Consider the following 14,772-nt stretch of genomic DNA (forward strand, 5'->3'; position numbering starts at 1 on the left):
AGGCACAGACAGGTAGCTTCAGCCGTGACCTGCTGCATTTGCCAGCTAAGGAGAAAGGCACAGATCTCACACCCGTTTCAGGGCACACTCTTTTCAGGGCACACCCAGCTCCGGCACTCACGCTGGTGGCCTGGGCTCCCTGCGGCCGGCCCGGTGCGGGAGCGCCCGCGGCTCCTCAGGGCGCTGCGGCAGCACCGCCGGGAGCGGAGCGCCGGGCAGCGGGAACCTGCCCCGCAGGCTCGGGCAGCCCACGGCGGCAGCCCCGGCCAGAGCTGCGGGGCCCGAGCGCACAGACAGCGCCCGGGGCGGGCAGGCCGCGGCTGCCGGCGCCCCCCGCCCGCCGGTCGCCATGGCGACCCGCCTGCCCGCCTCCCGCGGGGCTGCTGCCGCCGCAGGGCCCGGCTCCGGCGGCGCCGGCTCCGCTCTCCTCCGCCGCTCCTCCAACCCCAGCGCCGGGAAGGGAGCTCCTGCGCTCCCGCGGGCAGGGCCAGGCCCGCCCCAGCCCCGCTGCGCCAGCGGGGCCTGCCCGCGGTGGGAGAGGAGGAGGAGGAGGAGGAGGAGGAGGAGGAGGGACTCCGCAGCGGCAACAACTGACGTGTCCCCGCCATGGAGCTCGGCGTGATTCATCAGCGGCAGCGGGGCGGCAGCGGGGTGCCGCGCTCCGCTCCCGCGTAGGCACCGCCGCGGCGGGGACAGCCCCGGCACCGCTCTGCCACCCTCCTCCTCCTCGCCGCCTCTCCTCTTCCCCCGCGGCTAGGCGAGGATCCCGGGGGAGGCAAGATGGAAGAAATCCTGCGAAAGCTGCAGAAGGAGGCATCGGGGAGCAAGCACAGGGCCATCAAGGAAAGCTGCACCTGGGCCATCGGTAAGGTGCGGGGGAGCGGAGCGGGGCAGGAGCCGCCGATGGAGAGGTTTTATAATGGAGGGGGCAGGGAGACCTCAACAAACTTGTTCCGCGCCGGCCGCCGAGCCTCCAGCAGCCGGGGAGGGAGCGGAGCACCTGGGCCGTTCAAAATGCCCGGGAGCTCCGCGCTGCTGGCAGGGTCCGTGGCACCTGCTGCCGGAGAGCATCCGCGTCTCGCCTTCCCCACCGCCTGGATCTGCTCCGTGGCTCTTGCGAGGCAGATATACGGGTATCAGTAGCTGTCAGTTTCCGCTATGTTTTGGAGGTGCTGTCTTTTCCTTTAAAGGCCCCCTCCCTCTCTTCAATCATAGTAAAAAAACATGCAATTTTACGCTGGCTTATGTTTGGGAATCTATTTTAAAAGCTAGAAGTTTTGTTTTATTGGATTACATGAGCTCTTTTATCTTTGTAATGTAATGATCAGTGTAACGAGTTAATATTTCAAGGGAGTGCAAGCTTAGGTACATTTTAGCATCCACCCATTTTCAAAGATTGCTTGTGGCTTGAAGTGTTTTTTTGACACTAACAACCTGGAACACCGATCATCAAGACCCATAATTTAAATCAGCATAACTGGGATACCTTAAATTGCTTTAAATTTTTGTTTCTTTTCCATGCATAGCTACAACATTCTGTGGTATATAAGACCTGTTGCTGTCTTATTACTGGCCTTTCATCTTGATGTTGCATGGGTTGCTTCATTAATTTCATATTAGTCTTGCACAGCAGCCATGCAAGTATCCTCTATGCTGTTCCAGTTTTAGTGGATGTGCTGCTGAAGTGCTGATAAATGAAAGGGAAAAGATAGTGCTCGATGCCTTCTCATTGGGCATGCAATGTCCTGACAGATTTATGCAAAGCTTTGGCAACTCAGAGCAGCAGTGGTTGTTGTTCTGTCAGCTGGAGTAGGTGTAAACTTTAGGATCATTGGCTCAGAGACCATAGCCAGACATATTAACTGTGGTTGAACTCAGAAGTTTCTTTTAAAAGCCCTGTTTTTCCTTTAATTATACAGAAACCTTGGATTCTCCTGATGCTGCTGTCAAGATACCTCCATATCAGCTGAGGTAAGAACATTGAACTTGAGTTCTGTAGAGCATGTACTAGTAAAATTGAAGCAAACATTTTGAATTAAAAGTGAGGTAGACAGAGGAGCAAGCTGCATCTATGTGATTTCTATAGTTTGTAGATATGCCTTTTTAGGCTGGTAGTAGTAGATAAGTTTCTGATGAGCCCTTGACCTTTGGCCCTGAATGAAATGTAAGGAAATATGTTAAAATGGGCATGAGTATGTACAGTGGTGACATTGGTTAGAAAGGAGGGCTCTCTTATGGTCTAAAGAGTTTTCCTGCTAAATTCCATTATAAGCAATGGTGCTTCTTAGCTCTTCTCAGTGTGCTTGTGTTCTTTTAAATCTAAATCAGGTTTTGTTACTGAAAATAAGTATTCTAGAAACAAAAAAGTTATATCATCATATAGTTAGGACAGCGACTAGGAACTAAAATAATACCGTTTCTATGCCTACTTCTTCCTTTAGCCTGCTAGTTAATCTTGAGTGAGCCTTCTTCCCAGCTCCATTTGTACACATACAAAATGAGAAAGGTGGCATGGCCCTCCTTTGTCTAGATATTTAAATCTTGTTTTGGAAATTGTCATTGTTATGGAGTAGCTAAATGAGAAAAATTCTGTCCTTTCTGACAGAACCATTAAGAATCATCAAAGAAAACTAGCAAATGCACTGCTTAAAACAGAAGCATGTTCTTTCACACAGCTTAATAGTTAAGATGTGAAATGCTTAGGCTCGCCTTATTAGAGAATGTAATGGATGCTGAAAGATTGCATGCATGCAAAAACCACCTCAACAAATACAGGGAAGAAATTGATGGAAATCTATGAGATGCACAGGTACCCTTATTCAGAAGTGCTTTAATCAGAGGTGATTGAGTTTGTAAAGGAGTATGTAGAATGTTGCTGTATGTTTGGCTTATCCTGTGGTCCTCTTAGATACCTGCCGTGAGCTGCTGACAGAGGGGACTTTTTTTTTGCTACAATATTACTCTCCGGGGAGTGTTTTTATCACTTCATTGCTCCCTGCTGCTCCTTTCATATATGCTTTGCAAGGAAAGTTCGGGATTGAAGAGCTAATTATTCCAGAGCAGTCACCAAACAGGGAAAGGATAGGAGTGGTTCTTTTGCCACTCTAAAATCCTGTCAGCTGCAGTCCACAAGAGGCCTCAAATCAAATGGGGGATAGATGTAGCACAGGTCTGACATGACCAGTGCCAGACACAATGCATTTCCAGCACAGGATGGAAACAGCTGGATGACTAATTCTCAAGAGGTCCATTAGAATTATGTTTACTTGACACTTTGGAGGGAGAAAACTTGGCTCTTCATCTTCCCATTTATCAGCCTCTAATATGGTGTGTGGTCTCTGCCTTTAAGTGCTAATGTCATTCCCTATGAATTAGTTAGCTAGCTGTCACCACATTTCTTCCTTTTTCACTTTCCTACTACCTCTTTGCAGAGAGGCCTTTTTCTTTTCTTCCTCCAGTGTTCTTAGTGATGTATTTGTTTAGTTGGAGTATTTTTTCCACTGTAAATCCCAATCTTTTTAAATAAAGCTAACACCTTTGCAGGTGTAGCTATGATTAAATAAGCTCTTAATGTTAGATTTGTCAGTAGCAATGTCCTCATTATTACTGGATGTTTTGGAAGATGAAGGGTACACAAGAGGATTTGGACAAAAGCTTTTGTTGTGGGGTCCTTGGTAAGACTCAGCCACACAGCCTTAGACAGTGTGGGAGATGTTGCTAAACTTACCCTTCACCCTCTGATAACAAGCTACTGCCAGGCTCCAGATCAGCACACTGGGCCACATCTTGGGCTGGAGTCCGCCTTCACAATGTGCAAATTAGATAAAAGTTCTTAATTTTGTATTTGTTAAAAAGCAGCACTGTGATGGCCTGGTTCCTAGCACTGGAAAAGAATAGCCTTGAAAGCAGAGCAATGGCTGTGACCAGAAGCACAGCCAAGAAACAGAATGGAGATGTCCTGGCTGTGCCTCTCTTCTGCTTTCATCTTATATCAGGTGCAGGTTGTATCAGCTGCTGTAACATGGATCAGCCTCTGGCTGCTCATCCAGTTGGAATCTTAATCTACACTTCACATTTAGATTCTTTTCATTCTAGAACTGAAGAATGAAGGCTGCTGACAAGAATGAGAATGTGTAAACTGTTTATTCACCTCTTTTTTACTTATAAAATAAAAAGCCATTTTCTGCTCCTGACACGCCAGTTCTAGATGAGTAGAGGTTCTTCGTAAAGTTGTCTTTTGTAAAATTGTGGTCCTAGTGTGAGAATGGGGAGGACAAGGTGTCTCTGCTTTTCCTCAGCCTATGACCGTTTGAGTTTAAGGGGCTTCTGACATGTATTATATCAGCTGCATGCTTACCTCCACTGTAGTATTGGGGTATAGATGATTTCTGTGTTCTATCTTGTTCCTGACTTGTCCATGGTTTCATCTTGTGTTGGACTTGTATTACTGACCATGAGGCAGACCAGACCACATTACAGTTCCCTGATATCTGTGCAATTAATTGGGGGCTTCAGCTGTAGCATTTGCATGGGAGCTGTTTCCAGCAGTTGTCTGGTAGCAGTTTAGATAGCACATGCCTGCTACATCTGGGAGCACCCTTTGCCCCAAGAGAGTCCCAGTGACTGACCATCCAGGCTGGAATGTAATTCTTTAATTAGTTTGATAGAGATCTGTTGGGTATATCTTCAGGGAGCTAGATAAGACTATTTTGCTGTTCAACTTTTGATGTTAATTTGACTTATGAATCCAAATCCCTGTTAATGACCTTGCATATTGATTCCAGTGAGGGGCATTATTTAAATGTCACACTTCCTAAAAAAATACAAATCTCCAACAGAGTTTTCCATGGAGTCTTGTCAGCTCTGCCTTGAGATAGGAATATGTGTGTGATTTTCCAGTACTTTTAACTTATGATCAGAGTATCGAGGGTGTGAAGTAGTAACAAAGATTAAAGTGGATCAAGATTAAAATGGCCTTAAGTCAGTTCAAGGCTTTTCTCAAGATATTCCTTGAATTCTTGACAAGGGAGAGGCACATAACCCACTGGCCTCTTGTTATCTGTGTAGTACGATGATATTTGTCTCTGAACATGAGTTGTGAAGATTGGATATATGTTAAGTGCTTTAGGAGGCTGGGTGGCTGACTTATAAATAATGAATTAGATAAGAGAAATTGATGTGCTTGTGTTTTAATTGGTGAATTGATCACGTGGAAAATAGCTTAAGAGACCTTAATGTTGTGTGCCAGCAAGCAGTTGTTTGCTACTCAGCTGGGCTATATATCCACTTCAGTATTTTCAGGATGGCAAATTTTCCCCTAAGGCCAGCACTATACACTGAACAAGGCTCTCTTCTTGGCTTGTTGTGATTTTAGAGACTGAAATATGAGCTATAAAAGGTAACTGAACAGACACAAGAAAATGAGCTTTGAAACAGAATGTTTGATTGGAGCAGTTCAATACTCATGAGGATTATCTACATATCAGAGATTAAAATAAGAGTCTAGACAGCAGTTGCCAGTCACATACTGCTTTGAAAAAACTAGGGACTGCCAGAGTTTCTTGGAGTGCATTATGTCATTAAGTCATGCCTTATAGGCTGTGTGAAACCTAGTGACTTGCTATCGGTGCAGACTTTGCTGGAAATAAGAAGTTGATTGGGACTTCCGAAGGGGCTTTCTTTTTGGAAGAAATGCAAATTGAGTTTGCATGACCAGGTTTTGTTAGGAGTGGGCTACAGGGGTGGCTTCTGTGAGAAGCTGCCGGAAGCTTCCCCCATGTCCAGCAGAGCCAATGCCAGCTGGCTTCAAGACAGAAGTGCCCTTGGCCAAATCTGGGCCAGTCAGAAGTGGTGGCAACCCCCATGTGATAACAAATTTAAGAAGAAGAAGAAGAAGAAGAAAAATTTTTTGGCAGATGTAATTGCTTCCAGAGAAGAGTGGGTTGAGAATACGTGAGAGGAACAGTTCTGCAGACACCAAGGTCAGCGAAGGAGGAGGTGCTCCAGGTGCCTGAGCTCAGATTCCCCTGAAGCCAATGGTGCAGACCATGGGGAAGCAGCTGTGCCCCTGCAGCCCATGCAGGTCCATGGGGGCACAGAGATCCACCTGCACCCTGTGGAGGAGACTCACACTGGAGCAGCTGAATGCCTGAGAGGAGGCTGTGAGCCTGTGGAAGGCTGGTGCTGAAGCAGGTTTCCTGGCAGGCACCTATGGACTCATGAACAGGGGAGCCCATGCTGGAGCAGGTTTCCTGGTAGGACTTGCATCCTTGTGGAGGACTCACATTGAAGCAGGCTGTGACTCCTTTCCCCAAGCAATGGCAGGAGCAATGTGTGATGAACTGACCATAACCCACATTCCCTGCGTCCCTGTATCGCTAGGAGGGAGGAGGGGGGGAAGATGTTTAGGTCTTATTTTAGTTCTCATTATCCTGCTCTGGTTTTGGTAATAATAAATTTAATTAGTATCTCTAAATTGAGTCAGTTTTGCCTGTGGCAGTATCTGGAGAGTGATCTCTCTCTGTCCCTATCTCAAACCATGAACCCTTCATTTTATTTTCTCTCCTCTGTCCAGTTGTGGAGGGGAATGACAGTGGCTTTGGTGGGAGCCTGGCATCCAGTCAGGGTCAACCCACTAAAAACCCTCTTATATTTTGCATTGGCCTTTTAAAAGTGATCAGTATTTCTGGAGATTATAGCTGGAAAGTCATTGAGGAAGTCAGTGAGGAGCAGGGTCCTGTCATAATAGTTCATGTCCAGTTCTGTCTCTTCCTGCTTGTGTCCCAGTACTAATCATGTTGGTGCTAGCTTTTGAGGGTAGTGCGTGAACTTTTTCTATAGTTGTGGACATTTGGGGATGAGGACATTTGGCGATGAAAGTGGACGTTCTACTATTTTATTTTTTTTCCTATCTCTAGATTAGCATCTAACATACTTCTTGAAAAATATGCAGTTTATAATCTCTTAAATAAAACAACATGCTCACTTATTTTATTTTACACGTGCTCAACAAATAATAAGAGCAGTAATTGTGGTGTGATCATCACCAAACAAGCAATGCTATAGAGACTTTCAATCCACTTAGCTTTGCAGGTAATTCATCCACTTACAGAATCTTGAGTCTTGGTATGCATTTCACCTTCTCTGTTGTGAAGAAATGTTTGTGAGTTCGTCGTTTTTGTCTTCTCCCATCTCTTAATTTTGTAAATGTTTTCTGTTAGTTTCTACTGAGAGAGAGTGGCTAGGAAAGCTGATATAAAGCTGATATAAGCTAGGAATGCTGACATAGCAGACCCCCCGAAGAGAAGTGAGGAGTGGGGAGGGAGGAATGGTTGTCTCTGAGGTTTTTTTTCTGGTGGGTTGTTTTAGCATATCTCTCTCTGTTCAACTCTTTTTTTTAAAAAAAAACAATTTGTTTCCTGCTCTTGCTGCCACAACCATCTGGCATTAGGTGCTCCTGTGCTTTCTTCCTTGGTATGATTGCTGGATGTGACTCATGCTGTTCAACCATTACATGGTCACTATCTGCCATTCAGCAAGTGAATTATGAGTTCCCTGGCAGGCAGCTGGCCAAGAAGAGATTCTAGTGACAGTGTGGATTACTGACCTGCATCTCCCATGCTGGCAGTTTGCAGCCTGGATCCAGACTTTTGGGGGCACTTATGTAGTCCATTTGGTGTTTTGGATGGTGTATATGCCCTGGTCTTGATTTAAAATTTTGCATTTTCCGTTCTAATGTTGATGAGTAGATGAGGGAAGGAAATGAGTGTTTAGAAAGGCAATGTGGCACTGCTGCAGTATTTGGATCAATCTGCTTGTTTAATCTGGGATATGTAAGTGGCCCTATTTCTTGTCAAATGGGCAGGTATTTTTATGTCAGCAAAACTTTGCATCTGTTCTGGGACCTCAGAAGATGGTAGTGTTGGGGAGGAAAGGGAAAGGGATATGTAGGGTCAGCCTTAGGAGTCCCTGAAAACCTGTTAGCTGGGGTTGTGACTCTTGAATGTATTGAGCAAAGTTTAGCGTTGTTATGAAAAAAGATGCATGGTTTCTGTTACTTGTGAGTTCGGGTGAGGTTTTTTTCTTTGGTTTTAGTGGTGTTTTTTTAAAGAGCAGTGCTTGCTCTCTCTGAAGCTAACTTTCTGCCTTTCCTTTGTATTAGTGAACCATAATAATCACCATTGCCTTGGGTCTTTGCCTTGGGTCTTTGTTCCTGTTATAAGACTTCTAAAAATTCATTCTCCTTTTGTGACAAAAGCCCACAGTGAGCTAGTCTTGGCTGGGCTGAAGTTAATTTTCTTCATGGGAGCTGGTAGAATGGGAGTAGGGAGCAGCTGGGTGGGGCTGAGGATGAGAGCAGCCATAGTTTTAACTGTTTGTCTGACTTCTAACAACAAATGCAACAGAAATATTGACCTGAGGGTCTAAAGATGATAATGGAATAGCAGTGTGTGTGTTTGTTTTAAATGTTTGATCACTTTCAGTGCTTGCAGAAGAGAAGAAAATGAGAACATCATGAGGCTTTTGATAATTGCCTCAGAGAAGGAAATGTGATTGGGGATGGGAAGAGGGGTGGCACTGAAACTGAGAGGACTGTTTTCCTGCTAAATGATGCTTTACTCTGATCTGGTCTTTGTGTGATGCTGTGCAAGGCATGACTTTTCTTTGTTTTGAAAATGAAGGGGTGAGTGGGAATAATGAGTCTTTTCTCACATTTCCTTTATTTACATTCCATGAAAAGTAACAAAGCTGCAGGAAATTCACTACCTTTCATTTCCTTGAATGTTTGTTTGCTTAAGAAACTGAAGATACTGAAGTGCAGTGAGTATAAAATTACGTAATGCATTGCAAACATGGGTATATTTTTAGCAACCATCCCTTAGGTCTGTCAAGATTTAGCACTGAACTGCTGTGAAAGTTGAATGGCATTGCGGATTATAGCATTGACCTTCAAAATGTAACTAGTAATGACCAAAAATATACTTCATTCTCCCTTTTCTTCATCTGATTTCTGTACCTCACAGCTGCAGTGGAGAAAATAAGGCAATTTGCAGGATGTCTGTGTGATAGTACCTCTGTCTCTTTTTCTGTTCACTCAGCCCTACCTTCTCCCAGCATTGTAAAACTTCTCACAATGGAAGCTTAATGCTCATAAAACACTTTATTTGTTGTTTTGTACTTAACATTTGAACCAAAAATGATTTCACTGGACAAATCTTTAGCTTTCCTTCCAGACTTACCAAATACAGGGAGGAGAGGCTTCATGGAATAGTTTGATAAGCTTTCAAGATTGTAGGCTGAGCATGTCCTGCTTGTCACCTCATCTTCATACTCTAATTCAAATCATAATCAAACAAAGTCACCTAAAGGCTACAGATTGCTTTATGATTAAGACCTGATGAGGTTTACATGTGTCATCAAGTTCCTTAAGTGCAGAGTTTGTAAGTGACTGTGATACCTTGTGCACAAAGGGCAAATAACTGTGGGGGTGGCTGTTCTAGGGAGAGCAATGATAACGGAGAGAGAGTACACTAGAGCTTCAGAGACTGGAAGCATCTGATTATTATTTTAACCTTGTCTACCTTACTTTAATATTGTGTAGAATCTTTTGCTGTCTCTTTTCCTCTCCTCTCAAGTAGAGGTGCACCTTGTGCTTATGGTTTGGGGGGTTTTTTTGTTCTGTTTTGCTCTCATCTTGACAACAATCTAGGAACTTCGTGTTTCTGTTAAAATCAAGATGTTATTAGCTAGTATAGCAAGGAGGCAAGTGACCTCAGAAGTGCTCTCCAGCTGAGTGACTGTGCTGAGTTACTTAATTACAACTGTGTGAATTCTGCGGTCTTGGCTGCACTGGGTTGGTTGGAAGGTTAAATTGCTCATGTTTGCCTTTCCTATGAGTAGAGCTATGCTGCTTCTGTAGTGGCAAATTCATTCATCTTAGAAAGGATATAAATAAAAAAGATTATAAATACCATTATGTCACTTCTTTAATACCAAGCATTTTAAAATTGCAATCTCATTCAAGATTCCAGGTAGAAAAAAGAATTATTGAAGTTCTAGCTAGGAAACTGTGAAATTACATTTAGGCATTATTCTGCACTTTTTTTTCCCCTGTGTCATTAAACATCCTCTGATAAGCAACTCGTATTTCCCTGCAAGGGCAGGCTTATTTAACTGTTGGATGAAGACTTTGTGTCTGGGTTTGAAAAGCAAAAGGATTGAAGGGAAGAGAGAATAAATGAAAAAAAGAGAAAGGAAAAATTAAGTACTGAGTTGGATAGAACTCAGAGAGAGCTGATGTCAGCAGCTGAGGTGAGAAAATCAGATATGGAAAGAAAAGGAGCATTAAACTTAACTCAGAGAAGAAGCCTTTCCATTATAACTGGATAAAAACCAAGAGTTTTGTGTTCTATGGGAAGGAAAATAATGAGGTTTTTTTAAAAAATAAGATGCAAGTGGTGAGAGAGAAATTACAATTTCTTTAGTTATTAGTAAAGGTGGAAGCTCACGTGATATGTGCAAATATATGAGGCAAATCTCATGATATGGGAAACATGCTTATAAGTGTCTCTATGCTTGTGAGCAACTGGAGTAAAATCCTGGCCCTGTTGATGCAAGTCAGCATTTATAGCTACATAGTGTGGCAACAGTCTCCCAATAGTTGGGGTTTTTTCCCAGGACCTGTAAACTGCAACACTGAGTGCTTGTTCATTCTTATGTAGCACAGTAGCAGCAACATTGTCTAATGGAGCCTGATCGTCTTGTAGTGGCACTGCATCAAAATTTGTTGTTTTATTTTTTTCTTGAGAAGGAGGGTCCTAACTGGAGGGCTTCAGATTTTATCTTTCATCCTATTGCTCTACTGTGTCTCTAAATGCTATTGATAAACTTATACTTACATAGAGGTACAAATTCAATGCTGAAGGGGGCTGTTGTAATCCTCTGGTTTGATTTCCTGCATTGTGGAGGTGGGAGAACTTGCCCTATATTTATATACTGTGGATTCCAAACCTCTCTCCAACCTGAGCTTGACTGCAATTCTCTTTGTAAGTGGGATGATCATATTTCTGCAGTAATCATTTCTCTAGAACACAAGCAAGGACTTAAATCTTCCTTCTTCTGGAAGAACTGCATGAAAAACCATGCATTTACTCCATATTCCTTTTCTAGGTTTTCAATACTTCCATTATGCCTAAACTTGCTGGTGGGATATTTTATCAATGTTCTCTAAACTAGTAGAGGAAAAAAGATTTATGTTTCTACTTTTATATGTACACGTGTTCATATATTCAACACTAGATTTTGTTTTATGTAAATTTAATAATTCCTTTTTGTGCAAGGACAGTGTTTGCTTCTGTTTGGTTTACTTAAGGGTAGCAGCTGTGGGTACTTGCAGAATTCTGAGAATTCGTCTCTACCAATTATTTTCTCATCATGGGCCATTTTCTCATCTTCTGCTTGAGTAAGTGATGCTAATAATATTACACTGTGCTACTCTGTTCTTTCTAAGCAGCTAAGATGGAGAAAATCTTTCAATCGTTGGTTACTCTGACTAAAAAATGTCAGACTTTGGCTCTGACTGTTATCCTGCCTAATAAACAATGTATCAGAAAATGGCAACAGTGGTGAATGAAATTTTTATCTGTTCTTTGACTGGGCTGTGAATTATTCTGTGGAATGCAAACTGCATGCTGATAAGGCCTTGTGCTTCTGAATTTTGCTTCCCCATGTAATTTTCAGCAGGAAGATAATGCAGAGAGCTGTCTTCTTTTTAATCTTTAATTTTCAGAAATGGGATTAAAAATAATACGATTATCACCATTTGCATGAAGGGAAAAATGCTTCATTTATCATGCCCCTTTCCTGAAGTCAAGGAGGGGAAGGTGGGCTGTGAGACTGTGTTCCAGGCACTAACAACAAGGAGTTAAGATTAGGCAATTTCCTATCTTCATTACAGTTTTTATCATAAGGGTGGATTAATGAGCCATTATTCTTTTCTCACTAAATGCTTTTTTTGTCATTACAATGAGAATAGAAAGATTTTTATGATCTCTCTACTTAAAATAGTAATTTGTCTTGCTCTGACCTTTCTGGCAGTCTGTTTTGACTGACCTGCCATAGCATCTCTTATTCCAGACCTGCAGGGAAAGAGGTAGGTTGATAGGCTGACAAGCCACAGCAAGCTTTGACAACGAGAAAGGTCATTGTAACTTAGTGTACTGAATATAAAGGCTGTGTGTGTTCTCATCACTCATTCTGCAGTTGGCAAAGTTGACAGTCTCAGAGTGGGTAGCTCAGGAGGAATAGCCTGTGCTCTGGGAGGTACTGGCCTTGGATTATGCACTTGGTTCTGTCGCTGGGCTGTTTTGCTTGACCTGGCCGGTAGCTTCCTCTCCTCCAAGTCAAAGGTGTTCCCTTCCTTTCATTCTCCCTCTGTGTGTTGTACTTGATGCATTTCAATCAGGGTTAAGTCAGTATTTGTGCCTCAAACTGTATGTGTATGTATGTCCACACCAGCACACAACAGTATGGATACTTAAGAGTTACAGTGTGAAACTACTTTGTGTACATTATGTATATGGAGAATATTCTTAAACATGTTTTAAAGTATATTGTTGTGCATCAGCTTATTCTGAGAGCTTCACTTATGTAAAATGTCTTACATGTGTAGTACTACAAAACCTGCATGAATTGTCCCTTAACCATACAGAACTGTGGATGGTACAGTAAGCAATGAAATCCTGTGTTGGGGGACTGATCAAAACAGAGTGGAATTATAAAAGGGCTGCAAGGAATAAGAGGAAATCTCATTCTCTTACTTCACTGCACTCAAATCCATTGAGGTAATTCTGATCTGCATTCTCTGTTTTGCAGCCTTACTGAACTGAATTCTTAAGATGTTAGAAGGGACTGTGTTAATTTACATCATTCTCTCCTGTTCTGCCTGAGGATTATCTATCGTGTCCTTCATGTTCTCAAGTTATCAGATGATACATTTAAATGACAGGTTGAACTGAAGTGTGAGAGGTGCTCAAGCTAATCAAACATCGAAAGATATCTCTGCAGGTGTTTCATAGCTGTAGCATAGAAATGCTAAAGGCTTAATTGACTGAGTGTGTAACAAGAACAGGAAATGACACAATGGCAATTCATTTTCTCCAAGAATACAGTGGGAACACAGTCTGCAGCAACCTTAATTAGATTCTCAGTTAAACATTTTTAGCAAGGATGGCAAGTTCAGCTAATTGAATCTGTTCTAATTTCCATCCTCCTGTTTGTCATCTTTTACTCTTCTTTTTGGGACATCTATCAAAGCTCTCATTGTTCTCTGCTCGTTGCAGTATGTGATGACAGATGGCAGGCAACATGCTGATGTGCAGGGTAGCTACACATAAGCCATAGGAGCTCCCACCTGTCTTCATTATCATGAAACTGAACTGGATCCATTCCAGTTTTCTTCATTTCCCCCTCTCTTTCCAGTCTTCATCCACTTTAATGTGAGAATAAATTCAGTCTCTACTAGTAATGCCCAAAATGTTTACATGCTGTTGCAAAAATCTGCAGAAAGTCTAAAAAAATGTGGTGTTCTGCCCAGAAGGGATGCAGGTCCAAACAACGATCAGTTTTTAGCATCCTTCAGTTAGTACTATGTACTGTAGTAATCTTTTTTCCTTATTTTTTTCCTATCTGTGTCTGGCTGATGGAGTGCCAGTTAATGCACAGGTACCTTGCTTTGGCACCTGTTGATCTGTTGATTTCAAATGGGAGTTCTCCTCACTTTAACAGAGGGAGTATAACAAAGTCACAATGTAAAAGCACTTAAAGGTGCTTTCTGGATTAGAGATGTGTGAAGTGTGTGAATAAATATGTCAGCTTTCTTTAGAGGGTAAAAGTGCTTCACAGAATTGTGAAATTATCTTTGGCTGCTGTATGCAAACATCACCTTTCTGCAACTGATACAGCTCTTCTGGAATGTCACTTGAATAGCAATTTTAGTTGCATTTTTCCCTCTCAATTTTTTTTTTTTTTTAATTTTCCTTAGGGAGAAGTGTCTTCTTCCTCTTCAACTGGCTTTGGAATCAAAGAGCATGAAGCTGGCCCAGCAGGCTCTAGCAGGGATGCAGGTATGGCTTTAGAGTGGGAGTGTGTTGGCAGGCAGTGGGTGTCAAGAAAATGTAGGCTTTTCTTTTGAAAAATACTACAGAAAAAGCATCTGTCCTTGTGTGAACCTAACAATAATGTTTACATTTCTGTTCAGAAGTTAGGATGCAAGTAAAGGCTGGTGATTTTGTGGAAGCTAAAAATGTTTTGCAGATAGGTGGGAGGTCCTGGATTTTAACATTGAAATGTAGACGCACTCTTCCTTGTGGGCCCTGTGCTACTCCCAGAAAAGTTTGCCACTGCTAAACATCTTAGAAATTCAGCTCAGACTTGTTGATTTCTTTGATTAGAAAAGAGGACAGCAGTGCTTGGAAGATCGAGAGTTTCATAGAAGATCGGGGAGCTGTGTTCTTTATATGTGGGCACTTTTCTGGGGTTTTTGTACGCTGAAAACAGTAGAAACAGGATCTGATTTGGAAATCTATGAAATTGCAAAAAAAAAAAACAAAACAGAAGAGCAGCACAAGCAACAAAATTCTCTTCTGGGTTTGACAGTATAAAAACTAAAGCAATTTACTGTTCTTTTAAGTGGACAAATGAGTATAAGTCAGTAAATACTTATCACTAGGGGTATGCTAGTTATGGAAAAGGCTGGCACACTGCTGAGGCATA

At 42.5% G+C, this 14,772-nt stretch overlaps 1 protein-coding gene across 3 annotated transcripts in view; it reads left to right on the forward strand.

Moving 5' to 3' along the window:
• Positions 1-618: 618 nt before the first annotated feature.
• The window catches only part of ARFGEF3 (ARFGEF family member 3), an 86,500-nt gene continuing 72,346 nt past the window's right edge, over positions 619-14,772 (forward strand). For all 3 annotated transcript variants that reach the window (XM_088053057.1, XM_088053056.1, XM_005518461.3), the window contains exons 1-3: positions 619-865; positions 1,920-1,971; positions 14,042-14,123. In XM_088053057.1, the coding sequence (XP_087909183.1) occupies positions 781-865; positions 1,920-1,971; positions 14,042-14,123 (219 nt within the window). In that variant the 5' untranslated portion in view covers positions 619-780. The remainder of the gene's footprint in view (positions 866-1,919; positions 1,972-14,041; positions 14,124-14,772) is intronic.

The sequence above is a fragment of the Pseudopodoces humilis genome, chromosome 3 (genome assembly GCF_049639895.1).
Source record: "Pseudopodoces humilis isolate 2021_Gansu_Grassland_sample_001 chromosome 3, ASM4963989v1, whole genome shotgun sequence".
Classification (NCBI taxonomy): domain Eukaryota; kingdom Metazoa; phylum Chordata; class Aves; order Passeriformes; family Paridae; genus Pseudopodoces; species Pseudopodoces humilis.